This window comes from Oncorhynchus mykiss, chromosome 8 (assembly GCF_057628025.1).
Source record: "Oncorhynchus mykiss isolate SJ-2025 chromosome 8, ASM5762802v1, whole genome shotgun sequence".
In the NCBI taxonomy this organism is placed as follows: Eukaryota; Metazoa; Chordata; class Actinopteri; order Salmoniformes; family Salmonidae; genus Oncorhynchus; species Oncorhynchus mykiss.
This window is the reverse complement of record NC_143029.1, coordinates 57352834-57379770: the sequence shown is the minus strand read 5'-3', so window position 1 is coordinate 57379770 and position 26937 is coordinate 57352834. Positions and strand designations below refer to the sequence as shown.

The 26937-nt window shown below is 42.3% G+C and overlaps 2 protein-coding genes and 1 long non-coding RNA gene across 13 annotated transcripts in view; 1 reads left to right on the top strand and 2 right to left on the bottom strand.

Moving 5' to 3' along the window:
- LOC149982034 (uncharacterized) overlaps positions 1-26937 on the bottom strand; it is a 108563-nt gene that overhangs the window by 11832 nt on the left and 69794 nt on the right. The gene's annotated exons all lie outside the window — the stretch shown is intronic.
- Positions 1763-7186, top strand: LOC110530171 (olfactomedin-like protein 2B). 4 transcript variants are annotated; one of them, XM_036985724.2, is made up of 8 exons: positions 1763-2305; positions 3372-3638; positions 3919-4026; positions 4138-4314; positions 4766-4961; positions 5218-5727; positions 5885-6061; positions 6219-7186. In XM_036985724.2, exons 1-8 carry the CDS (start codon positions 2111-2113, stop codon positions 6818-6820), a joined length of 2232 nt encoding a protein of 743 aa, XP_036841619.2. In that variant the 5' UTR covers positions 1763-2110; the 3' UTR covers positions 6821-7186. The 4 variants fall into 4 exon arrangements, with proteins under 4 accessions (XP_036841619.2, XP_090038178.1, XP_036841620.2 ...); XM_090182052.1 differs by having other exon boundaries at positions 1820-2305; positions 4769-4961; XM_036985725.2 differs by having other exon boundaries at positions 1820-2305; positions 4769-4961; positions 5215-5727.
- Positions 7207-26937, bottom strand: part of LOC110530172 (cyclic AMP-dependent transcription factor ATF-6 alpha) — a 53263-nt gene continuing 33532 nt past the window's right edge. For all 8 annotated transcript variants that reach the window (XM_036985727.2, XM_036985730.2, XM_036985728.2 and 5 more), the window contains exons 15-16: positions 16808-16892; positions 7207-8168 (exon numbers count right to left, since the gene is read on the bottom strand). In XM_036985727.2, coding sequence (XP_036841622.2) covers positions 7978-8168; positions 16808-16892 — 276 coding nt within the window. In that variant the 3' untranslated portion in view covers positions 7207-7977. The remainder of the gene's footprint in view (positions 8169-16807; positions 16893-26937) is intronic.

Genomic DNA, 26937 nt, shown 5'->3' with positions numbered 1-26937 from the left:
TGCCTCAGGACTACCTGGCATGATGACTAGTTGCTGTCCCCAGTCCACCTGGCCGTGCTGCTGCTCCAGTTAACTGTTCTGCCTTATTATTATTGGACCAAGCTGGTCATTTATGAACATTTGAACATCTTGGCCATGTTCTGTTATAATCTCCACCCGGCACAGCCAGAAGAGGACTGGCCACCCCACATAGCCTGGTTCCTCTCTAGGTTTCTTCCTAGGTTTTGGCCTTTCTAGGGAGTTTTTCCTAGCCACCGTGCTTCTACACCTGCATTGCTTGCTGTTTGGGGTTTTAGGCTGGGTTTCTGTACAGCACTTTGAGATATCAGCTAATGTACGAAGGGCTGTATAAATAAATTTGATTTGATTTGATTTGGAAGGCTACCCGAAACATTTGACCCAAGTGAAACAATTTAAAGGCAATGCTACCAAATACTAATTGAGTGTATGTAAACTTCTGACCCACTGTGAATGTGATGAAAGAAATGAAAGCTGAAATAAATCATTCTCTCTACTATTATTCTGATATTTCACATTCTTAACATAAAGTGGTGATCCTAACTGACCTAAGACAGGGAATTTATACTGGGATTAATTGTCAGGAATTGTGAAGAACTGAGTTTAAATGTATTTGGCTAAGGTGTATGTAAACTTCCGACTTCAACTGTATATGTTATGGCTAGTCTACGAGACCAGGCTGTTCTATTCTATTTTTAAGACACACCTTTAGAACTAGAACACAGAATAAAGTACCTTAGCAAAGGTGAGATGAAATTACATGAAAATACATGACTGTTTCTGGCCCCCTGACATTATATAATTTGAGAAACAAGAGTTCATTAACCCAAAACAAGAGAATCAAAAGTCTGTTGCAAGTAAAACATACAATATTGGCATTATTATGAAATACACCATGTATTGTGGCTGTTCACTAAATAATATATGAAGAATAATACTCACTTATCTTAATTCCCACATTGCTGGAATGTTGGTAGAATCATTTCCATCACATAAAACGATGCTGACGGAAGTAATCCCCTGGATGGCGCTATCGCGTAAAGGTTCGCCATCGGGGTAAACCTTACCCTCACACATTTTCCCTTTATTTCTACACAAATAGCCTATTCTCAAAGTAGGTCAGATTTATGAGCTTTAATGACTTTCAATCAAAATCGAATAAAATGTTATACGTCACATGCTTCATAAACAACATGTGTAGACTAACAGTGAAATGCTTACTTACCAACAATACAGAGAGAGAGAAAATAAAAAATAATATACAGTACAAATAATAATAGGAGGAATAGATACACAATGAGTAATGATAACTTGGCTATACCGAGTCAATGTGCAGGGGCATTAGGACATTTAGGGAGATATGTTCATATAGCTGGTGCGGCAGGTAGCCTATTGGTTAAGAGCGTTGGGCCAGTAATAAAGGTCGCAGGTTTGAATCTGCAAGCCGACTTGGTAAAAAATCTGATGATGTGCCTTTGAGCAAGGCACTTAACCCTAACTACTCCTGTAAGTCGCGCTGGATAAGAGAGTCTGCTAAATGACAAAAACAAATGTAGGGCTAAAGTGACTAGGAAGCAACGTATGTGATGAGTTAGTTTGCGGTCCATAAAATAAAATCACCTATAACAATAGCCTACTAGCCAGGAATTTAAATGAATTCACTCAAACATTTCCCAAGAGGCATTTAGGCTACAGTTTAGATGGGGGTATAAAAGTAAAAAGAAAGAACATCCCTTCTAACGTTATTGTTTCACATCCAATCTGTGGGACAGACTCCACCCTGTATCCAATATGGTCAAGTCCTTCCCACCTATCCATAACCAACCATGTTCATTCACCTCCAACTATCAACAGGGATCATACCTATCACTTACAGCGAAGGCAACACAATGCTTTTCACCTGAGAGGATTCAAAATTAATTTCGGATTAATTTCTATTGAAAGATCACAGACATTTACTTTAACCATGGACATTTTCTTATAAAATGTGGATATTTCAAACTAGTTGATTTCTTTTAGAATTCGCTGCAGATCGTTTCAAAGGTATACTTTTTTGATTGGCAACGTTTCAACTGGGCACCAGGTAATTTCGATGATGATGTCTAGGTTGCAGCTATTGCTCCTGTTGTGGTGCGCCATCGCCCTCACTTGGGCACCAGTCGCATCCAGCGATGTGATGGAGAACTCTTTGACAGATGTCCATGATGGAATTAAAGAGCAACTAGAACAGACCGAGGGACCACTTCTGGATGATGAGATGGACAACCAGGAGAACGTTTTAACTCAGGTATTTACGACCTCGCTCTGAATTTGTTCGGATTGACAGGCTAGTTTTACGCATAGCCTACCTATACAAAGCCAGGTGCGACAGTTAATCACAGGGGTGAGGAAGAAAATGGCATTTTCTCAAGCATTATAATTCATAACTTTTGAGTATAGAATAATAATAATTGATACTTTATTGTCTATGAATATTGGCCTGGGAAAAGTTGAACTATTATGTTGCGCACTTATCATGCGTAATTACACATGCACACAGAGCATTGCCATTATAGTCAGTATTGGCGTTTTGCTATTAACCATAAAGCATCTGCAATGCGATAAATTGACGGTGGTTGTTTTACCCAGCAAACCAAAATTGGTTCTTTGTACATTCCCCGAACATTCATTAGGTTGCCCCAAAAGTTTTTACACAAAAACGGTCCAGTTGTGCTGAAGATTATACAGTGTTTGTATAAATAATTTCCCTGATGTTGCAAGAACAATCCCAGAACCCATTTTGTTATTACATTACCTGGAAACCTAATAAGAACCTTAGGGGAATGTTCTGCGGGTGGTTGTTACAGACGTTGTGCACAACATTCCAAAGAAATTTCGTATTTTTAAAAAAAATTCTGGAAAGGAAAAAAACATTTTGTTATCAAAAAAATGCTTTGAATGGTTTTTGAGATGTTTTCATCCTAATGTTAGATAAAATCCTAACTGGAACTTTATAGGAATGTTAGCTAATGTCCTGTGAATGATCCCGGTCTGCTTGGTAGTTACTTTGCAAGTGGTTAAAAAATAAAAAAAAGTATTTTTTTGTACATTAGTCGATTGTTAGTCATTAAACCATTTTCAATGTGCATAGAGTATTTGGTATCTGAGAGATGAGATGGTCGTTTTTCCTATGTAGGACTAAATGTATGCATTCTCATTAATATGCTGTGTTGTTCCATATAAGTAATCCATTTAAATAGTTACTTATATCCTATAAGTAATTGCACCAATGCATGGGTCTGTGTGAATTGTGTAATGCTGTGCTCCTTCAATGGTGGACTACCCATGCTCTACCCATCTCTTCTCCATCGTAGCTGCTGGGGGATTATGACAAAGTGAAAACGCTGTCCGAAGGCTCAGACTGTCGCTGTAAATGTATTGTCAGACCCCTGAGCAGAAGTGCCTGCAGGCGGATAGAGGAGGGTGCAGCAAAGGCTGAGGACTTTTACACCGTGGAGACTGTGACATCAGGGCCTAACTGTAAAAAGTGTGCGTGTATAGCCCCGCCCTCTGCTCTGAATCCCTGCGAGGGAGATTACAGGTTCAAGAAGCTGCAGGAGGCGGGGAAAGATGACATCAAGGTAATACACAAGCGCCTGCATCTCTCTGGAGGGGAAACAACACCACACGGGTTCCTTCTTAGAACAACCCCCGTCTGTGTATTATCTTTATCAAACAAGGAGTCACCACCCATGTCCTTTCCAGTGGAATATTTCCTCAAACTGTACTTGATCTGATGGAAATGTCCACGTCATAAGCGGGTATTGAATACAGCGTACATGACAGTGAGACTTTACAACTAAAATAACATGGAAAGATGTACTGGGATGGATTCTGACGACTGTGATCTTGCTTTTACAGCTCTCAACAATAATGGAGTTGCTGGAAGGAGCGTTTTACGGGATGGATCTGTTAAAGTTACACTCAGTTACAACTAAACTTCTCAGGAGGGTTGACAATATAGAAACGGTTCGTATACTGACACTCGTACGCCATTCACAGTCACAGCTGATATACCTTAAAGTCTGTGGTGGTGGTACTGGCTTCTCACCCTTTAACTTTGCCCCTGTCGGTGTCCAGACCTTTTCTCGTAACCACACGGAGAAGGAGAAAGTGAGTGTGAGGAGCCGCTCTAGTGAGGAGAATGAGAGAGAGAAGGAGAGAAGAGCACAGCAGAGGATGGAAAAGAGAAAACGTCTAACTGAGCTGGAGCCGTCCCTGCAGAAGGATACGGCTGCAGCCTATACTAACACAGAGGTAACGCAGCACACACACTATGCTAACACAGAGGTAACCAAGGCTGTCAGTCACTCCAGATGTAGAGTGGAAACAATGGTGAGGGATTTAAGGTAGCCGGTAGCCTGGCAGCTTCTTTAATACAGTGGCGAGATCCAAACTAGTCTGGGTTCTTGACTACAACAGTTTCCAGACAGCCCAAAAAACAATGACTTAAAATGACCGTCTTACTTTGAACCTCGACTGCATTCATTTTCACAAAACCAATGCAATCAAAACCATAGCATTTGGTTCTGTAGCCTAGTATTACAATTAAGAATCAGAAACAGAAACCTTTAGTGCCATGCAACAAACAAATGGTTGCTAAGAACTTATTGTGTAGTCACAGTTCAACATGTATGTACAGTTGTCTCACTAGAAGCTTTACGAAAACACATGTGATTTGCTCCTTTGTGATTGGATCCTCCTAAAGAAGAAGTATGAGGAGCGCTACGTGGGGGCCAAGGGCCAGGGGGCCACCAGGCCCATGCTGAAGAGGAGCCAGCCAGAGGACAGGGAGGAGCCCCAGTGGCCCCTGAAAGGCAAGGTGGGGCCCAACGGCATGGTCATCAGAGGGGTGACCTTCTACAAGGCCAACACAGTGGACGATGGAGCCGCTGAAGAGCTCAGTAAGTCAATTTATGTACTGGACATAATACTAGAATAACTAGCATAGCAGTAGTCCATCAAATTCAGAACATACAGCAAACCTTCCCATTGATTTTAGTGTTGAAGGCTTTTTTTCTGGGGGGGGGGTCTCTACATTGGGGCTATGCCTATAGACATGTTTTGTTCTGGGTTTTTAATAGGACATTGGAGAGGCTTCTTGAGTATATTGGTGTAAATGCTTCTTAACCCTTTGTGCTGCTCATTCATCACCAGCAGCAGAGGAAGCCCTGAGCGGTGATGGTTCCATGGACCTGCTCATCGATGACCAGCTACTGAGACCCACCCAGCCCAGGCCTGTGGCAGGCCCCCCGACATCTGCATCCCAAGACAGGAAGGGGAACCCAGATGACCAGGCCACTGACACCCCCAAAACAGCCACTAGTCCCCAAAGGAATCCCATTACATCTGCCCCTGGAGCTACCGAGACACCATCAACCACTGTTTCCATCCCGACCACCACCACCATTCAAACAAACACTAACACACCGGTTGCGACCACCACAGCCACCATTCAACCAGCGACTACCACAACCACCACTCAACCAGCGACCACTAGAAAACTTGAAACCTTGTATGTTTTGACCACGTCTCCAACCACTGCACTGCAAAATGTCAACAGCACCACAGCTCCAACCAGCAAGGTGACTAGTGTGCCCAGACCCAAGCATCACATCAGCTGGACAGAGGGCCACTCAGAGGTTCCCTCGGCGACCCCTAAAGTCCCTGGTAAAAAAAATACCTTCGGTTGAGGGGGTATTAGGTTTTCCAAAGTCACATTTTAATTTGATACTTTTTTCTGGTGGAAAATAGTGTTATTTGTTTGAACTTTAAATACTTGAGGAAAGTACATATGTTGTCTTTATCTCTGTATGTTTACTAACAGGCCTGTGCAAAGACACTTTGGCCACCATCTCTGACCCAGTGACCCATAATACCTACGGCCGGAAGGAAGGTGCCTGGATGAAGGACCCGAAGGGCAACGGAAATGTAATCTATGTCACCAACTACTACTATGGCAACAACCTACTGGAATTCCGTGACATGGACACCTTCAAAAAAGGTATTCTCACAATTGACTAGTCCCAAAACCGAGTTGCTGTTTAGGTTCTGGGTGCCAAGATTACATTACATGTAATGGTGGAATTTGATTCGTGTGATGCGCATTGCTCAATATATAGAATACTCTCTTACTTCTGCATTGTCTTTTTATCCGCCAGGACGCTTCACCAATTCCTACAAGCTGCCGTACAACTGGATAGGCACCGGCCACGTCGTATACAACGGAGCCTTCTACTACAACCGGGCCTTCTCCCGTGACATCATCAAGTTTGACTTGCGTCTACGCTACGTTGCGGCCTGGACAACGCTGCACGACGCAGTGTTCGAGGAGGAGGAGGACTCCTCCTGGAGGTGGCGAGGACACTCGGACATCGACTTTGGGGTGGACGAGAGCGGCCTGTGGTTGGTGTACCCTGCGCTGGACGAGGAGGGCTTCCACCAGGAAGTAATCATGCTAAACCGTGTGAACCCGGCTGACCTCAGCCTCCAGAGTACGTTCAGAACAGGCCTGAGGAGACACTTCTACGGAAACTCCTTTGTCATCTGTGGCGTCCTGTACGCGGTGGACAACTATGAGCGTATCCACGCCAATATATCCTACGCCTTTGACACGCACACACACACCCAAATGATCCCCAGATTACCGTTCACGAACAACTACACGTACACGACGCAAATCGACTACAACCCCAAGGACAAAAAGCTGTATGCATGGGACAACGGTCACCAGGTGACATACGATGTTATATTTGCATATTAAAAGCTGTGCAGTAGTGCTAAAATAAAAAGGGACCAGCACTTTTTTTGTATAAAAGTTTAAAAAAAATATATATAAAAAAATGGTCTTAGTGGATTGTAGAGCAGTCTACATGGCCTTTATGTGTCGTACTGTATAATCCACATGTATGTTGTTCCAGGCTCCCGTGTTGTCCCAGCGCATGTTGTTGTATTTTATATAATGGTCATGGTCTTTTAACTGCCCAAAGGGCAGCAAGCAAGATCATTCAGCGAAGCAAGACAAGGTATTTTCTTACTGCTTGTTAGAAGTTTAAAGTGTATGTTGTATATACTTCAATGAAAAACTGTTAATAAAATATGCATTCAAACATGAATGCTGACACACAAACAAGTCATCAATACTAGGACTTGTTACTGTCCATGGTTTTATTTCTGAAAACCCTTTTGAAGGTACTGCCAATACCATGACAAACCTTGCAGCGACTCAAACAAAAGTAGGTCATTATCACACCCTCATTTGACACATTTCAAATAATGCAAATAATGGCCACACCTTACACAATGTTTGTATGATATACACAAATGAGTCTTGCGTATCATTGTTTGAATGTCTCATTTCGCTCAGTCACCAACATGGCTTTAAAAAGCAACAAGCATAATATCACAGGATAGGTCTATTCACTTTTAAATATGTGCAATATATCTTGTTAACATGGCTCAATTCCATCAATAGGGTCCAGAATCAATTCATGTTGTGTATTAAGCTATTTTCAATTTAGTTCAATTTTTGCTCATCTAAAAGAATGCCATAGCAGTAGGGTCAAGACAGTGAAGGTAACCAAAGGGTTCAACTTTAAGTCCACTATTTATTCTACCTAAAGACCTACAGTAGATGCCTGCACTGGCATTCTGTCCATTTAACATGAACCAGACGCACTAAACCAAGCAATATGGAAGTAAACAGTTGCTGGACAACTTCTTAAGAAGTCTTAATATATTTGGAACATCTGAGGCACAGGGACTTGTGGAATGTGGAAGACAGAGGATGTGCGAATCTGATGCTAAGCATTTCCAAAGAGGAAGACAAGGCTACTTTTTTGTCACAGTTTATTAAATACACCAAAAGGTTGGTAAAATGATAGGTTTTTAGATTGCCAGGCCTTTTAGGTAAGGCCAATTTCAGGCAGAGTCTGATAGAACACCAACCGATGCTGATGTCTTTCCGTTGGCATGGGTGGATTGGAAGTCAGTGGTGTTGGCGCGTAGGATCTCTGGGATGCTGGAGGTTTTGATGTGGAGGATTTTGGTGTCCATGACCTCACAGTCAATCTGCATCATCACCTCAAATGTGTCGTCCTTGATGACAGAGTCTGTAATGGAATACGATAAGTCCAAAATATGATTATAATGAAAATCAAAACCATTCATTGGTTTATATTCAGTTGTCTGGAGTCTAGATGCCTCAACAGTCAGAAGTCACATCTGAAAGTTTTATGTAGTACAAGCCTCAGCACCATCAGCACTTTTTAGCAGACATCTAATGTTGTTGAGTTTCACTGTATAGGCCATTTGAGAGGATCTCCTGACAAGATCCCATTATACTGTCTCTCCATAAGGATCCCATCCCAAAAAGTCTGTCCCCTTTGTACTCTAAATCCCAAATGCAAAGGTCATTATCTGGTTCACCGCCTTCTCTCGGAGACGCTGTCTGGCGTCAGGTGGCTGAGGAGCCTGCATTACTGCTGCAGGGTGAGCCCCGGCTCTTAGAATAACACCTGCTGAAGCCATCAGCCACACAACCACCGGAACGGCCAGGTCCATGTGGCTTAGCTAGCGGGAGGAATTTACTAGCACATGGAGGGATCGGGTTTTGGATCTAAAAGGTGATTAATGCATACGGAAATGACATCGGAAAGGTTACGCAGCCGGTGCATTTTGCGGACACGTGGTGCTGTAGTGCGAGGGAAGTATGTGGGTGTTTTCTACTGAAGCAATAAGACCAGAGGAGGTGTGGTATATGACCAATATACCACGGCTAAGGGATGTTCTTACGTCCGACGCAACGTGGAGTGCCTGGACACAGCCCTTAGCCGTGGTATATTGGCCATATATCACAAATCCCAGAGGTGCCTTATTGCTATTATAAACTGGTTACCAATGTAATTAGAGGCAGTAAAACTCAATGTTTTCTCATACCTGTGGTATACGGTCTGATATACCACAGCCTTCAGCCAATCAGAATTCAGGGCACAAACTGCCCAGTTTACGATATAAGTTTGATGATAAGAATGCAGCTGATTTGGATGGTCCTTCTGTTTGTGGTCTGAATATCTGATTGAGAGAGAAAAGAGATGGTCATGGTTTTCTCTGCCGACGGTCATGGTTTTCTCTGCCGACGGTCATGATTTTCTCTGCCGAGTGAGCGTCGGCAGAGAAAACCATGACAGTCAACTGTGAAGACTGTATGTAAAACGGAGCTGTATACAAGTTATAAAAGACTCTGCATGCCTGCATGCATGAGATAATCCACTATATAAAAACATATTACCCAATAAAGTGAGATAAATATGCCTTGTACATTAAATGACATTGAATTTAACACATTATTTTGTTACTGTTCTTTTTCAAGAGTGCTGAATCCGACAGACAGTATTTTTGTGCACTGAATCAGAGTTTTTGAACGCCTGCATTGTCTCTAGATGACAGTTTTAAGGTGTTCAGTTGTTTGGCACACCTGTATGGCACACCTGTATATTGATACAGATCATGAGCTCAGCTAATTACAAATGGCACGCCTGTATATTGATACAGACCATGAGCCCAGCTAATTACAAATGGCACGCCTGTATATTGATACAGACCATGAGCCCAGCTAATTAGAAATGGAAAATACACATTTTTCGAGGGACAAAATCTGAATCGGGAACGAAAGTGATTGATACTGTTCCGAAACAGAACTTTTATGTTAAAAGCATGGTAATCATTTATTAACTTTATTTTACTTCCGGGCATTTTTTTCAGTACCACAAAAATGTGAAACAAACGAAGAGCCTATGCAAAGCTCTCACTGTCACTCAGAAACATATTCCAGTGTCTGCCTGCCAGCTGAAAATCTTAGCCAGTGTGTGTGCGTGTCGGCTACCTGCCCCTCTGAAGCATAGGCTACTGTAGCCTACAATACCTTACAAGCGCGATTCAGAAATTAAGGAGAGATGTTAACTTGGATACATTTTTTCAATGCTAGTTAAGGATACTATAGTTATCACGTTTGACATTGGATGTATTTCCTTACAAAACGTTCTGACGTGTTTTTAACCTGAAAAATGTTGCGCCTTACACTTGTCTGTCCCTTACGCATTAAAACACCTATAGCATGCCCGCTCCAAACTGCTCTATCTGCACTGATTGGTGAAGTAATCTACTGTCGTGTTTAAAAAAGGAACAGAAAGGAACGATATAATACGGCATGTTTTTCGGGGGTTTGAACCGGTTCAGAACTTTATTTTGCAGGTAGAAATAGAGGAATCGAATGCAAAAAGTAAGCGATTGGGAAATAATTTAGGTTCCAACCCGATACAGACCATACCAGAGTACAGCGAATTTCCAAATGGCACCTCTGTATATTGATAGACTGGACAAGCCCATACCTAATTCCAAATGGCACCTCTGTATATTGATAGACTGGACAAGCCCATACCTAATTCCAAATGGCACACCTGTATATTGCTAGACTTTACCTGAGCACAACTGACTCCAAATATCACCCTTGCTGATACACACCAGGCAGGTCTACTAATTCGAGTCAGCCCACAGCCCCTCATCTCACTCCCCCCCCCAAAAAAAATCCCTTTCTGTCAGCTCCCCATCCAGTTTCCCTTTGGGGTTACTCGGTGAGATGGGTCTTTGGGTGAGACCAACCAGAAACATAACCATGTTAACACGACAAAGTGAAGTGGCGTATTTCAAATCATGAGGGAAAATACTCAATTGCCCTTCATTATCCTTCACATACCATGCAGTCCCTTCAACTGAAGCCAATGTTGGTTATGATAAGGTTACCCAAAAGGCCAACTGGCATTTTTGCACAGTATGTTGCAGACCCGAAGAGTGATTCGGAGGACAAATCCACTGTTTTATTAGAGTAGTAAGGAATCTCAAAGACATTTCTACAGATGGAAGCTATTTATAGCAAAAGGGGGTCTTTCTAAACAACCACACTCTATGGCTGGGGCAAATTACAACCTACCGTTACAATCATCTGGCAATCACAGCGCATTCGGAAAGTATTCAGACCCCTTGACTTTTTTCACATTTTGTTACATTACAGCCTTATTCTAAAATTGACGAGGAAAATATTTAATTCAATCAATCTACACACAATACCCCATAATGACAAAGCAAAAAATCATATTTTTTTAATTTTGGCAAATGTATTAAAAATAAAAAACAGAAATACCTTATTTACATAAGTATTCAGACCCTTTGCTATGAGACTCGAAATTGAGCTCAGGTGCATCCTGTTTCCATTGATCATCCTTAAGATGTTTCTACAACTTGATTGGAGTCCACATGTGGCAAATCCAATTGATTGGACATGATTTGGAAAGGCACACACCTGTCTATATAAGGTCCCACAGTTGACAGCGAATGTCAAAACAAAAACCAAGCCATGAGCTTGAAGGAATTGTCCGTAGTGCTCTGAGACAGGATTGTGTCAAGGCACAGATCTGGGGAAGGGTACTAAAAAATGTCTGCAGTATTGAAGGTCCCGAAGAACACAATGGCCTCCATCATTCTTAAATGGATGAAGTTTGGAACCAACAAGACTTTCCTAGAACTTGCCGCCCGGCCAAACTGAGCAAACGGGGGAGAAGGGCCTTGGTCAGGGAGGTGACCAAGAACCCAATGGTCAATTTGACAAAGCTCCAGAGTTCCTCTATGGAGATGGGAAAACCTTCCAGAAGGACAACCATCTCTCCAGCACTCCACCAATCAGGCCTTTATGGTAGACTGGCCAGACGGAAGCCACTCCTCAGTAAAAGGCACATGAAGGCCCGCTTAGAGTTTGCAAAGAGGCACCTAAAAGGACTCTCAGACCATGAAAAACAAGATTCTCTGGTCTGATGAAACGAAGACGGAACTCTTTGGCCTGAATACCAAGCATCACATCTGGAGGAAACCTGGCACCATCCCTACGGTGAAGCATGGTGGTAGCAGCTTTATGCTGTGGGGATGTTTTTCAGCGGCAGGGATCGAGGGATCGAGGGAAAGATGAACAGAGCAAAGTACAGAAAGATCCTTGATGAAAATCTGCTCCAGAGCGCTCAGGACCTCAGACTGGGGTCGAAGGTTCACCTTCCAACAGGACAATGACCCTAAGCACACAGAGAGAACAATGACCCTAAGCACACAGACAAGACAACGCAGAGAGAAGTCTCTGAATGTCATTGAGTTGCCCAGCCAGAGCCAAGAATTGAACCCGATTTAACATCTCTGGAGAGACCTGAAAATAACTGTGCAGCGACGCTCCCCATCCAACCTGACAGAGCTTGAGAGGATCTGCAGAAAAGAATAGGAGAAACTCCCCAAATACAGGTGTGCAAAGCTTGTAGCATCATACCCAAGAAGACTTGAGGCTGTAATCGCTGCCAAAGGTGTTTCAAAAAAAGAACTGAGTAAAGGTTCTGAATACTTATGTAAATGTAATATTTCCGGGGTTTTTTTTCTTTCTAAATTTGCCACAATTTCAAAAAAACTGTTTTTGCTTTGTCATTATGGGGTATTGTGTGTAGTTTGAGGGGAGAAAACAATTTAATCCATTTCAGAATAAGTCAAGGGGTCTGTTAAGTTCTCCAGTTTCTGTGTTGTTGTGGGTTTGTATGTGTGTGTATTTCAGGAAATGGATTCCTGGAATCCTAAAGCAGCTGATTGGTCAGCCCCATCGTTGATTGGAGCTCTGACCCCTCCCTCTCATCAGGGGAAACAGCAGTCTCTTCAATTACCAACTCCTTCACCAGCTTGATAAAAGCCAGTGTTCCTTCGTCAGGGGGGAGGAGCTTCTTTTATGTCCTGTGTTGGTTAGTGAAAGTTTTGTTGGTATTATTTTGTAGCCGCTCCTTCAGAGGTATGTGTATGCCAATAGGACTTAGTGTTTTTGGTTATTGAAATTGTACACTTAAAGTATTGGTAAATGATTCTGTTTCATTTGTTCCCAGGAGGGGAAGGGGAACGCACCTTGGGAGTGTTTAGGCAAGAGGCCTGCGGGCATACATTACCTGTAGTATTGAATCTGTCTATGCACACGAGGTAAGACCTGTGCGGACCACCAACTTTATTTTGGTTAGTGCGCCAGTTGGTGCTAAAGGTTAGGTAAGAAGTGGGAAGGCAGGTAAGGTAAGGAAGGGGACTCTTTAATTTGTTCTTTCTTTCCTTTGGTTCCATCCAGACCTTTTCCCCCACATTACCGTGTAAACTGTATTTTTCTATGCTTCTGTCGTCCTTCCTACGCACCTACGGTCACATACTTTTATCACTCCACGGGGAGTTGCGTTCCCTCCTCCAAGAGGCGTACGTAACAAGATCTGAATACTTTCCGAATGCACTGTATATGCAGACACCTCTGTGCCTCTCCAAGGATATTATCTAATGATATGCAATAAGCATAAGATATCCTTTCAACAAAGCCATAAGCACATCAAACTAATTCCTCTCTGGCATCCACTTCTGCACGTCCCAAATAAACTGAAAGCAGGAGAAAGAGGGTGAGAACAAGAGAAAATATTTGTCCGGATATATATATATATATATATATATATACACTGCTCAAAAAAAAAAGGGAACACTAAAATAACACATCCTAGATCTTAATGAATTAAATATTCTTATTAAATACTTTTTTCTTTACATAGTTGAATGTGCTGACAACAAAATCACACAAAAATTATCAATGGAAATCAAATTTATCAACCCATGGAGGTCTGGATTTGGAGTCACACTCAAAATGAAAGTGGAAAACCACACTACATGCTGATACAACTTTCAAGTAATGTCCTTAAAACAAGTCAAAATGAGGCTCAGTAGTGTGTGTGGCCTCCACGTGCCTGTATGACCTCCCTACAACGCCTGGGCATGCTCCTGATGAGGTGGCAGATGGTCTCCTGAGGGATCTCCTCCCAGACCTGGACTAAAGCATCTGCCAACTCCTGGACAGTCTGTGGTGCAACGTGGCGTTGGTGGATGGAGCGAGACATGATGTCCCAGATGTGCTCAATTGGATTCAGGTCTGGGGAACGGGTGGGCCAGTCCATAGCATCAATGCCTTCCTCTTGCAGGAACTGCTGACACACTCCAGCCACATGAGGTCTAGCATTGTCTTGTATTAGGAGGAACCCAGGGCCAACCGCACCAGCATATGGTCTCACAAGGGGTCTAAGGATCTCATCTCGGTACCTAATGGCAGTCAGGCTACCTCTGGCGAGCACATGGAGGGCTGTGCGCCCCCCCAAAGAAATGCCACCCCACACCATGACTGACCCACCACCAAACCGGTCATGCTGGAGGATGTTGCAGGCAGCAGAACGTTCTCCATGGCGTCTCCAGACTCTGTCACGTCTGTCACATTTGCTCAGTGTGAACCTGCTTTCATCTGTGAAGAGCACAGGGCACCAGTGGTGAATTTTCCAATCTTGGTGTTATCTGGCAAATGCCAAACGTCCTGCACGGTGTTGGGCTGTAAGCACAACCCCCACCTGTGGACGTCGGGCTCTCATACCACCCTCATGGAGTCTGTTTCTGACCGTTTGAGCAGACACATGCACATTTGTGGCCTGCTGGAGGTCATTTTGCAGGGCTCTGGCAGTGCTCCTCCTGCTCCTCCTTGCACAAAGGCGGAGGTAGCGGTCCTGCTGCTGGGTTGTTGCCCTCCTACGGCCTCCTACACGTCTCCTGATGTACTGGCCTGTCTCCTGGTCGCGCCTCCATGCTCTGGACACTACGCTGACAGACACAGCAAACCTTCTTGCCACAGCTCGCATTGATGTGCCATCCTGGATGAGCTGCACTACCTGAGCCACTTGTGTGGGTTGTAGACTCCATCTCATAATACCACTAGAGTGAAAGCACCGCCAGCATTCAAAAGTGACCAAAACATCAGCCAGGAAGCATAGGAACTGAGAAGTGGTCTGTGGTCACCACCTGCAGAACCACTCCTTTATTGGGGGTGTCTTGCTAATTGCCTATAATTTCCACCTGTTGCACAACAGCATGTGACATTTTTTTGTCAATCAGTGTTGCTTCCTAAGTGGACAGTTTGATTTCACAGAAGTGTGATTGACTTGGAGTTACATTGTGTTGTTTAAGTGTTCCCTTTATTTTTTTGAGCAGTGTATATACATGAGAGAGTATGGATAGAGGGTGCTGAAGGTACACAACAGGGTGGCAGGCATCTTAGCGGTTAGAGCGTTGGGCCAGTAACCGAAAGGTTGCTTGTTTGAATCACCGAGCCGACAAGGTGAAAAATCTGTTGATGTGCCCTTGAGCAAGGCACTTAATCCTAATTGCTCCAGGGTGGCCGTTGATAATGGCTGACCCTGGCCGTGACCTCTCCGAGGTTGTCTCAGTTGGGATATGCAAAAAGAAAAAAACATACACATGCGTATTAATACACACTTGTACATGTGTGAAATAGGACAAATATAAGCAAGCAACAAGCCGTCTGCGCACTGTTCTGTTTTGTAAGGCGATGCACGGCTGCATAACAAAGTTGATCCATACGACTCAGAAAACAGGTCGTGGAAAGTTTCAGACCATTAAGAGTGTAAAGAGTGTAAGAGAGGCCTCTGCAGTGCTCGGTACCCGAGGGGCCTCCCGAGAGGCACTAACGTATGTTCACAAGGGCCTGGCTGATAGCCATGACGGTGGGGCTCCTGGATTGAGGGCAGCCGTTCCCCGGAGGACTCCGAGGAGGCCCCTGTCTGTAAGGGCTGAGCTCTGAGAGACAGTGTGGTTGCGGAATGGATGCACCATGATAATAGATCCAAAGCACAGCGGTCTCACAGCACTTACTGCTGAGCATAGAGCTTCTATGAGCACGTTTCTATGAGTTTCTACATGGGGAAACCTCAGACGCTATGAGAATCAAGTGCAGTGGTTGTTTTCCAATTTGGACTTTTCACATTTTATACATCTTAACAAAACGTTTGAATGCTAATCATAGTACATATTATGGCAATACTTAGTAGCTTAAAATACAGACCTATAAAATGAATCAATAATGAATCATAACTGCACACACACAAAAAAAAACACATTCTGAAGCCTGAGGGGACAGAACCCAAACAAAGGAGGGTGAGTAAGTTCAACAGGGAGCCCCCATGACCTAGTCAAATCTGACTCATATTTTCAAGCACTTCTCTGAAACGGTCACTGGAGAGACAGTAAATCACCTAAGATTAGAAAAGAAAAATGTCCTGTACAGTACTCTCTCTGTACTCCAGGAAGTATATATTCTTTCCTTAAAAGGGCATGGAAAATACAACAGCGTCCCCCTATCATCTGTATCCCACTTCCTTTCCTTTTCTTCAGGGTAGAAGGGACACCAACAGACCAATACAATTCCCCTCAGCAAAATACCCTAATTCATTGCACATGCCAGAAATACAAAGAGCTTAGCTTACACATGAAAGCTATTTCTGTTACTAAATCAATAGGAAGTAAATGCAGAGGAAAGCTTTCAAGACTACAAGAAAAAGGGAGTGAGTATTCATCCACCACACTAACAATCAGTTGTTGAAGCTGGTTCAAGCTTTCACTAAACTAATGACTACAGTTATAGTGAGTGTAGGTTTTCTGTTTATACACTGTGGGTAGGTGGAGGTGTAAATTGGCCGTGGCTTCTGATTACGTGAAAGCTCTGCTCTAAAACGTACAATAAAAACTTCCTTAGAGTTCAGAGTCCAAAGTTTATATTTGGCATGCTGTTGCTCAGTTCACATTGTCTACTGGTCCTTACCATTCACATTAATAGCTGGTAACACCAAGGACATCTTTGGCCTGCTCCCCTTGCTGTGGTTGGTTGCAGGGAGCAGAAGGTGATCCTAGAGAAACAGAGAGAGAATGGGGTGATTAGAGAGTGAATGCAGTGAGTCATTACTCAAGAGTTGACCTAGTCTTTAGACAATAAGGAGATACATTTGACAGTGGAGATGTTGTGCTGTTCAGGGCGGATTTTCTCTCACAAATCCCAGTAGGACTGTGCATGTGGACTCAACTTGATTGAACCTTAATTTAACTACAGTACCAGTCAAAAGTTTGGACACACCTACTCATTCAAGGGTTTTTCTTTATTTTTTCACTATTTTCTACATTGTAGAATAATAGAAGAAGTCCAAACTATGAAATAACACATGGAATCATGTAGTAACCAGTGGCGTAAAGTACTTAAGTAAAAATACTTTAAAAGTACTACTTAAATATTTTTTTGGGGGGGGTATCTGTACTTTACTTTACTATTTATGACAACTTTTACTTTTACTTCACTACGTTCCTAAATCAAATATTGTACTTTTTACTCCATACATTTCCCTGACAACCACAAGTACTTGTAACATTTTGAATGCTTAGCAGGACAGGAAGTGTCAAATTCACACACTTATCAACAGAAGACGTGGTCGTCCCTACTACCGCTGACCTTGCGGACTCACTAAACACAATTGCATCTTTTGTAAATAATGTCTGAGTGCTGGAGTGTGCCCCTGGCAATACATACATAAAAACAAGAAAATTGTGCTGTCTGCTTTGGTTAATATAAGGAATTTGAAATGATTTATACTTTTAATTTTGATTCTTAAGTATATTTTAGCTATTCAATTTACTTTTGATACTTAAGTATATTTAAAACCAAATACTTTTAGACTTTTACTCAAGTAGTATTTACTGGGTGACTTTCACTTTTACTTGAGTAACTTTCTATTAAAAGGTATCTATACTTTTACCCAAGTATGAAAATTGGGTACTTTTTCCACCACTGGTAGTAACCAAAAAAGTGTTAAACAAATCTAAATATAATGTAGATTTAAGATTCTTCAAAGTAGCCACCCTTTGCCTTGATGACAGCTCTGCACACTCTTGGCATTCTCTCAACCAGCTTCATGAGGAATGCAGTCTTGAAGGAGATCCCACATATGCTGAGCACTTTTTGGCTGCTTTTCCTTCACTCTGAGGTCCAATTGATCCCAAACCATCGCAATTGGGTTGAGGTCGGGAGATTGTGGAGGCCAGGTCCTCTGATGCAGCACTCCATCACTCTCTTTCTTTGTCAAATAGCCCTTAAGCAGCCTGGAGGTGTGTTGGGTCACTGTCCTGTTGAAAAACAAATGAGAGTCCCACAAAGGGCAAACCAGATGGGATGGCGTATCGCTGCAAAATGCTGTGGTAGCCATGCTGGTTAAGTGTGCCTTGAATTCTAAATAAATCACAGACAGTGTCACGAGCAAAGCACCCCCACACCATCACACCACCTCCTCCATGCTTTACGGTGGGAACCACATATGCAGAGATCATCTGTTCACCTACTCCGCGTCTCACAAAGACATGGCGGTTGGAACCAAAAATCTCACATTTGGACTCATCAGACCAAAAAGACAGACTTATACTGGTCTAATGACCATTGCTCGTGATTTTTGGCCCAAGCAAGTCTCTTCTTCTTATTGGCATTCTTTAGTAATGGTTTCTTTGCAGCAATTCAACCATGAAGGCCTGATTCACACAGTCTCCTCTGAACACTTGATGTTGAGATGTGTCTGTTACTTAAACTCTGTGAAGCATTTACAGTGCCTTGTGAAAGTATTCGCCCCCCTTGAACTTTGCGACCTTTTGCCACATTTCAGGCTTCAAACATAAAGATATAAAACTGTATTTTTTTGTGAAGAATCAACAACAAGTGGGACACAATCATGAAGTGGAACGACATTTATTGGATATTTCAAACTTTTTTAACAAATCAAAAACTGAAAAATTGGGCGTGCAAAATTATTCAGCCCCTTTACTTTCAGTGCAGCAAACTCTCTCCAGAAGTTCAGTGAGGATCTCTGAATGATCCAATGTTGACCTAAATGACTAATGATGATAAATACAATCCACCTGTGTGTAATCAAGTCTCCGTATAAATGCACCTGCACTGTGATAGTCTCAGAGGTCCGTTAAAAGCGCAGAGAGCATCATGAAGAACAAGGAACACACCAGGCAGGTCCGAGATACTGCTGTGAAGAAGTTTAAAGCCGGATTTGGATACAAAAAGATTTCCCAAGCTTTAAACATCCCAAGGAGCACTGTGTAAGCGATAATATTGAAATGGAAGGAGTATCAGACCACTGCAAATCTACCAAGACCTGGCCGTCCCTCTAAACTTTCAGCTCATACAAGGAGAAGACTGATCAGAGATGCAGCCAAGAGGCCCATGATCACTCTGGATGAACTGCAGAGATCTACAGCTGAGGTGTGAGACTCTGTCCATAGGACAACAATCAGTCGTATATTGTACAAAACTGGCCTTTATGGAAGAGTGGCAAGAAGAAAGCCATTTCTTAAAGATATCCATAAAAAGTGTTGTTTAAAGTTTGCCACAAGCCACCTGGGAGACACACCAAACATGTGGAAGAAGGTGCTCTGGTCAGATGAAACCAAAATTGAACTTTTTGGCAACAATGCAAAACGTTATGTTTGGCGTAAAAGCAACACAGCTCATCACCCTGAACACACCATCCCCACTGTCAAACATGGTGGTGGCAGTATCATGGTTTGGACCTGCTTTTCTTCAGCAGGGACAGGGAAGATGGTTAAAATTGATGGGAAGATGGATGGAGCCAAATACAGGACCATTCTGGAAGAAAACCTGATGGAGTCTGCAAAAGACCTGAGACTGGGACGGAGATTTGTCTTTCAACAAGACAATGATCCAAAACATAAAGCAAAATCTACAATGGAATGGTTCAAAAATAAACATATCCAGGTGTTAGAATGGCCAAGTCAAAGTCCAGACCTGAATCCAATCGAGAATCTGTGGAAAGAACTGAAAACTGCTGTTCACAAGTGCTCTCCATCCAACCTCACTGAGCTTGAGCTGTTTTGCAAGGAGGAATGGGAAAACAATTCAGTCTCTCGATGTGCAAAACTGATAGAGACATACCCCAAGCGACTTACAGCTGTAATCGCAGCAAAAGGTGGCGCTATAAAGTATTAACTTAAGGGGGCTGAATAATTTTGCACGCCCAATTTTTCAGTTTTTGATTTGTTAAAAAAGTTTGAAATATCCAATAAATGTCATTCCACTTCATGATTGTGTCCCACTTGTTGTTGATTCTTCACAAAAAAATACAGTTTTATATCTTTATGTTTGAAGCCTGAAATGTGGCAAAAGGTCGCAAAGTTCAAGGGGGCCGAATACTTTCGCAAGGCACTGTATTTGGGCTGCAATTTCTGAGGTTGGTAGCTCTAATGAACTTATCCTATGCAGCAGAGGTAACTCTGGGTCTTCCTTCCTGTGGCGGTCCTCATGAGAACCAGTTTCATCATTGCGTTGATGGTTTTTGCAACTGCACTTCAATCTTTCCGGATTGACTGACCTTAATTTCTTAAAGTAATGATGGACTGTCGTTTCTCTATGCAAATTTGAGCTGTTCTTGCCATAATATGGACTTGGTCTTTAACCAAATATGGCTAGCTTCTGTATACCACCCCTACTACCTTGTCACAACACAACTGATTGGCTCAAACACATTAAGAAGGAAAATGAACTTTTAACAAGGCACACCTGTTAATTGATATGCATTCGAGGTGACTACCTCATGAAGCTGGTTGAGAGAATGCCAGAGTGTGGAAAGCTATCAAGGCAAAGGGTGGCTACTTTGAAGAATCTCAAATATAAAATATATTTTGATGTGTTTAACACTTTTTTGGCTACTACATGATTCCATTTGTGTTATTTCATAGTTTTGATGTCTTTACTATTATTATACAATGTAGAAAATAGTAAAAATAAAGAAAAACCCTTGAATGACAGGTACTGTATGTAGTCCCACTGACATCAGAATAACTATTTCCCAAGGGCGACCTGATATCAATAAATGTACATCATTTACAGTCATGGGTGCCATGGTCAAGGGGAGTGACTACAACCCAAACAATGCCTCAAGCCGCTGTCTGTCCACCTATAGGCTGACAACAAGAAAAAATACACGTGATGACAGACCAGTGACATCCAGACCCTTCCGTGGCCACTGCGGCCATAACTCTGAAGTGCACGCACCATGAACCCCACAAGGCACAAGAGGTACGGAATTCACACACAAAAAAACGTCCTAAAGAGAACGTAAGGCCAATAAATCTCAACATACATTGACCTCTGACCATACCTTTGACTGTACAATGTTTTCACAGTTTGGGGTGTAAAGACAGTCATTGTTTGAGGAGACAGGCCAAAAACAGTAGTTAACAACAGCGTTGACACCTGGACAGCAGGTTGTGACATACACATAAAAAGAACAGGAGAATGATGTGGTTGTAAAATGTATTTTAAAAGTAGACAGCTGGGGCTCTATGAAAATAATCAACGATGGGCACATTAGCTAGACAAGCCATCCATTGTTCAAAGAAATAGTCACAAATCAAGCACATGGCCATTAAAACCCAGACCATATCAGAGACAGTCATTTCTTGACACAAACCAAGGCTACTTTTCCTCCAGTTGTATTAAGTTGGCAGAGATCAAATGCATCTACATGCTGTCTGATCAGCTAGTCAGTCATCTAGGTTCCCTCCGTGGAATCCTAGCCTTTATTAGAGGCATAAACACAGTAATTCAAAGTCCTGTTAAACATCTGTGGTCTGGGAGAGGAGACTCATGCATGGTTGAGAGACCACTGTCCTTCTGTGTTTGATTTAGCCTTCCTGCAGTGCCAGGTGGGTCGGTTCCGCAGTTTGGCGACTATTCCATTGGTTCTATTGCGGCAGGCAAACTCAATCAAGCCCAGCTAAAGTATTTGAAAAGATTTGAAAGAGTTAAAACAGAGCTGTTCCTGCGAGACAAAGTCATGGAAAAACTAGGAACTTCAGCCCAAAACTCACTGATGTAGAACAGATATACAGTAAAGTAGGTCTACAGACTGAAGAGTTACGGGGTCAATTAGAATCATTGACGTGAGGGCTCCCAAGGACTAGTTAACATTTCAAAAGACTAAAAAACCTTAAAAAAAAGTCAGATGTTTACAGTAGACTAGAGTGACGGCACAGAGGTAAATATTTTGTTTTGAAGCCAGCTGCCACTCTGGGGAAAACATATGACTTTACCTCAGATGGACATAGATGGCTAACATAAAATGTTAGCATCTGCTAAAAGTAGCTAGCTACACGATTGGTCTACTTCTGAGTAAAATATCGGTGCCAGTACGGAATGGCTTGGATCAGCACAATACAGTGTCTAAATAACAGTGTAAGTAGGTGGAGATTAACATTGAGAAGACATGGAAGCCAGGGTCAACTGCACTTGAAATAGACTGAGACTCTGGTTCTGATCCAGCCCTTGAAACAACACCAGTTCTAAGAAGCTGACAGAAGTAAGGAGCTTAGTGAAAAACATACACCAGGCACTGTTCCCTATTGGGTATTCACAGCACACACAGGCACAGACACACGTGACAACACACACACGTACACATGCATTTTGTATAGTAGATATGTGGTAGTAGAGTAGTGGCTTGGGGGAACACACTTAATGTGTTGTGAAAAGTGTCAGGAAATGTAATGTCATTTTGATTGTATATAGAGTTGAAGTCGGAAGTTTACATACACTTAGGTTGCAGTCATTAAAACTAGTTTTCCCACCATCCACAAATGTCTTGTAACAAACTATAGTTTTGGCAAATCAGTTAGAATATCTACTTTGTGCATGACACAAGTAATTTTTCCAACAATTGTTCACAAACAGATTATTTCACTTATAATTCAGTGTATCACAATTCAAGTGGGTCAGAAGTTTACATACACAAAGTTGACAGTGCCTTTACACAGATTGGAAACTTCCTCAAATGATGCCATGGCTTTAGAAGCTTCTGATAGGCTAATTGACATCATTTGAGTCAATTGGAGGTGTACCTGTGGATATATTTCAAGGCCTGCCTTCAAACTCAGTGCCTCTTTGCTTGACATCATGGGGGGAAAAAAATAAATCAGCCAAGACCTCAGAAAAACAATTGTAGACCTCCACAAGTCTGGTTCATCCTTGGGAGCAATTTCCAGACACCTGAAGGTCCCACGTTCATCTGTACAAACAATAGTACCCAAGTATAAACACCACGGGACCACACAGCCGTTATACCACTCAGGAAGGAGACGCGTTTGGTCTCCTGGAGATGAACGTACTTTGGTGCGAAAAGTGCAAATCAATCCCAGAACAACAGCAAAGGACCTTGTGAAGATGCTGGAGGAAACAGATACAAAAGTATCAATATCCACAGTAAAACAAGTCCTATATCAACATAACCTGAAAGGCCGCTCAGCGAGGAAGAAGCCGCTGCTCCAAAACCGCCTTAAAAAAGCCTTACAAAAAAAAATCGGACTTTTCAGAGAAATGTCCTCTGGTCTGATGAAACAAAAATAGAACTGTTTGGCCATAATGACCATTGTTATTTTTGGAGGAAAACGGGGAATGCTTGCAAGCCGAAGAACACCATCCCAACTGTGAAGCACAGGGGGAGGTAGCATCATGTTGTGGGGGTGCTTTGCTGCAGGAGGGACTGGTGCAATTCACAAAATAGATGGCATCATGAGGTAGGAAAATTATGTGGATATATTGAAGCAACATCTCAAGACATCAGTCAGGAAGTTAAAGCTTGGTCGCAAATGGGTCTTCCAGATGGACAATGACACCAAGCATACATCTAAAGTTGTGGCAAAATGGCTTAAGGACAACAAAGTCAAGGTATTGGAGTGGCCATCACAAAGCCCTGACCTCAATTCTATAGAAAATTGGTGGGCAGAACTGAAAAAGTGTGTGCGAGCAAGGAGGTCTACAAACCTGACTCAGTTACACCAGCTCTGTCAGGAGGAATGGGTCAAAATTCACCCAACTTATTGTGGGAAGCTTGTGGAAGGCTACCGAAATGTTTGACCCAAGTGAAACAATTTAAAGGCAATGCTACCAAATACTAATTGAGTGTATGTAAACTTCTGACCCACTGGTAATGTGACGAAATAAATAAAATATTAAATAAATAATTCTCTCTACTATTATTCTGACATTTCACATTCCTAAAATAAAGTGGTGATCCTAACTGACCTAAGACAGGGAATTTTTACTAAGATTAAATGTCAGGAATTGTGAAAAACTGGAGTTTAAATGTATTTGGCTAAGGTGTATGATAACTTCAGACTTCAACTGTAACTGCCTTAATGTTGCTGGAACCCAGGAAGAGTAGGCTAATGGAGATCCTTAATAAATACAAATAGACCCTATCAACAGCCACCTTCAGGATAATGAAAGAGGATTGATCATGGCTGCGTTGGTGCTTCAAGGGCTCATGCTAGCAGTCTTCAAAAGGACACATGCTAGCTGTCTTCATGGGGATACAGTAGGCCTGCCCCCCATTCGGCTCTTTGGCAGAGGTTGTAATAGCGGGTAGGTCTGAACTCTAAGAGACCACACGTTTCCATGAGTTTTGAAGAAGAAGAAAAAAACAGAGGGAAAATAATTCTACCATTTTGTTCAAAAACATATTTTCACTTTAGTATAGTACTCCAGTGAGCCAATTATCCTCAACAAAAGTGATTCAGGCAGTGTAGGTATGTATATATTCCTGATAATCACATTCCCCCACAAAAACCTTTGGGTTCTGCTTTTCCTTCCCACAGCAGCCCGGGTCTACCCATGTGCATCAAGTTAGTGTTCTGCTCTTTCCATCACTTGCATTGTGGCGTGCGCTTTGGAACAAGCCAATGAAATCAGAAGCTGCTCTGTTCATTCCATCAGGCCAGAGAGAGGGCTGAGGCTGAGGAGAGCCGACTGCAGCTGTGCAGTCACTCCCTCCCTCCCTCCCTCCTCTACTGTACATTCTTGTCTACTGGTAGGACTCCATGGCTGGCTGAATTACCCATTTGAAGGCTAGAAGTACAGATCGTACAGAAGCCGGCAGCCCCATCAATAATGTCACAACTCTTGTTTGCATGATTGCCATTCATCCAGTTTCTGTAAATACGTGACACTCCCAAAAAAGAAACATTTCACAAATGTTGAACTTCGTATTCATCAACTCCAGCACCACCCCAACATATGTGAAAATGGAGTGTTTCTATTCTTTGTAGTAAAACAGATTCAAACATAGATATGTTCCTTTAAGACCGTCAAAGTGTGGAGGGTTTGACTAATTGACAACAACTCAATGTACAGCTTATGTACAGTAACTACTGGAAAGGAGCATACTTGGTTTGCCAGCAAACGGTTTCCATTGACGCCATGATTCCAAAATATTGTATAAGAGTCTCTTATCCGGTCTGAATGATGTAGGCAGGTCTGAAGACAGGCGGTGGGTGGGTTGATGTCTCCATTGGGGCTCGGTAAACAGGGCCTTCGGGAAACATATCTGGTCCTTGGATAAAGGGCCCTCAGAGAGCAGAGCTGACGGACAAAAGAGCTAAAGAGGGGCCCCTGGGAGTTGTTGGTCCAAATGGAGAGATTGTGATCAGAGTTCACTTTCCTTCTCTCTCTCTCCTCTGCCTGTTTCTCTCGCTCTCAGGTTCTCACAAAACAGACGTTGGCAGGCCATCAGAGAGAATGGTCCCTGCTAACTCTCCTGAGCAGTCATCAGGTTGGAATAACGTTGCCAATCAGACCTAAGACTTTCTGAATAGATGGCTAATTTAATGGGGGGGGGGGGGGGGGGTGCAATGGAATAAGACAGTCAGTACTTCTGGTTGAGAATGACAATGAAAGCCTTCTCAGTGTAACAGAGGCAGAACTAAGAAGGGATTCAGCCGATTGGCATCATGAGAATACTTTTACGAAGCCTCAGAAGACTTTACAGGTTTCCCTCTATGATATGTCTAAAGGAATGTCTGGAAACATATCAGAGGAGAAGGACTAACAGATCTAGGGGGTCTCAGAGTTCATAGTTTGTGGTACTTTTATGAAAATGGAGGTATGTTCATTTTGGTAATCGAATACACTTTCCTGGCAGAGGTTGCTGATAAACAGGTTCTTTAGATTTCTGCTTTAATGTAATGTAAATGTATTAAAGATGTGTCAGTACAATGGATACATCATTCGAATTGACCAGACAAAAGATGTCAAAATGTGTCGGACGGAAGGAAGACGTGCTTAATCAATAAATCAAAAGATTATCTGTGGTTAGGCTACACCAAATAAAAATGTGAAATTCCAATCTTATAGCTTAGGAGAAATGGACACCGTCGGTAACCCTAAACGGTCAAAACATCACACAGAATAAAATGAATAAGAACCGCCTCAAGGATCTTCTTTATTGGTCTATATAATTCCTACCAAATGTGCTCCCTCAGAATTCTATACATCAAACACACAAATGAAACTCGCCAATTGGTCAGGCATTAACTGAACACTGTTAAAGCTACAAATCACATACAAATGCATTACATATGCTCATTTGTGACGATTGAAATGCCAATGTACATATTTAAATCAGCCACAGCCATTTTTCAAGCCTCATTCATTCATGCATTTCAAATCAAATCACATTTTATTTGTCACATACACATATTTAGCAGATGTTATTGCGGGTGTAGCGAAATGCTTTTGTGTTCCAAGCTCCAACCGTGCAGTAGTATCTAACAATTCACAACAATAAACACATTTAAAAGTAAATTAATGGAATTAAGAAATATATAAACATTAGATTGAGCAATGTCGGAGTGGCATTGACTGAAATACAGTAGAATAGAATACAGTATATACATAAGAGATGAGTAAAGCAATATGTAAACGTTATTTAAACGTTATTTAAACATTTGGGAGGAGAAAAAAAAAGGAAAGGAAATATTTTCCTAAGCTTCAAAAGACCATCTGCTATTTCAGTTGGGGCTTTCCGCCTTCAATTAAGACAGAAACTTGGTACCCTT

Bases quoted from the DNA above. Each gene is read 5' to 3' on its own strand.
- LOC110530171 (XM_036985723.2), top strand. From the start codon at position 2,111: ATGATGATGTCTAGGTTGCAGCTATTGCTCCTGTTGTGGTGCGCCATC. The intron at 4,315-4,765 runs GTAACGCAGCAC...ATCCTCCTAAAG, and splicing joins CAGCCTATACTAACACAGAG to AAGAAGTATGAGGAGCGCTA. The intron at 5,728-5,884 runs GTAAAAAAAATA...GTTTACTAACAG, and splicing joins GGCGACCCCTAAAGTCCCTG to GCCTGTGCAAAGACACTTTG.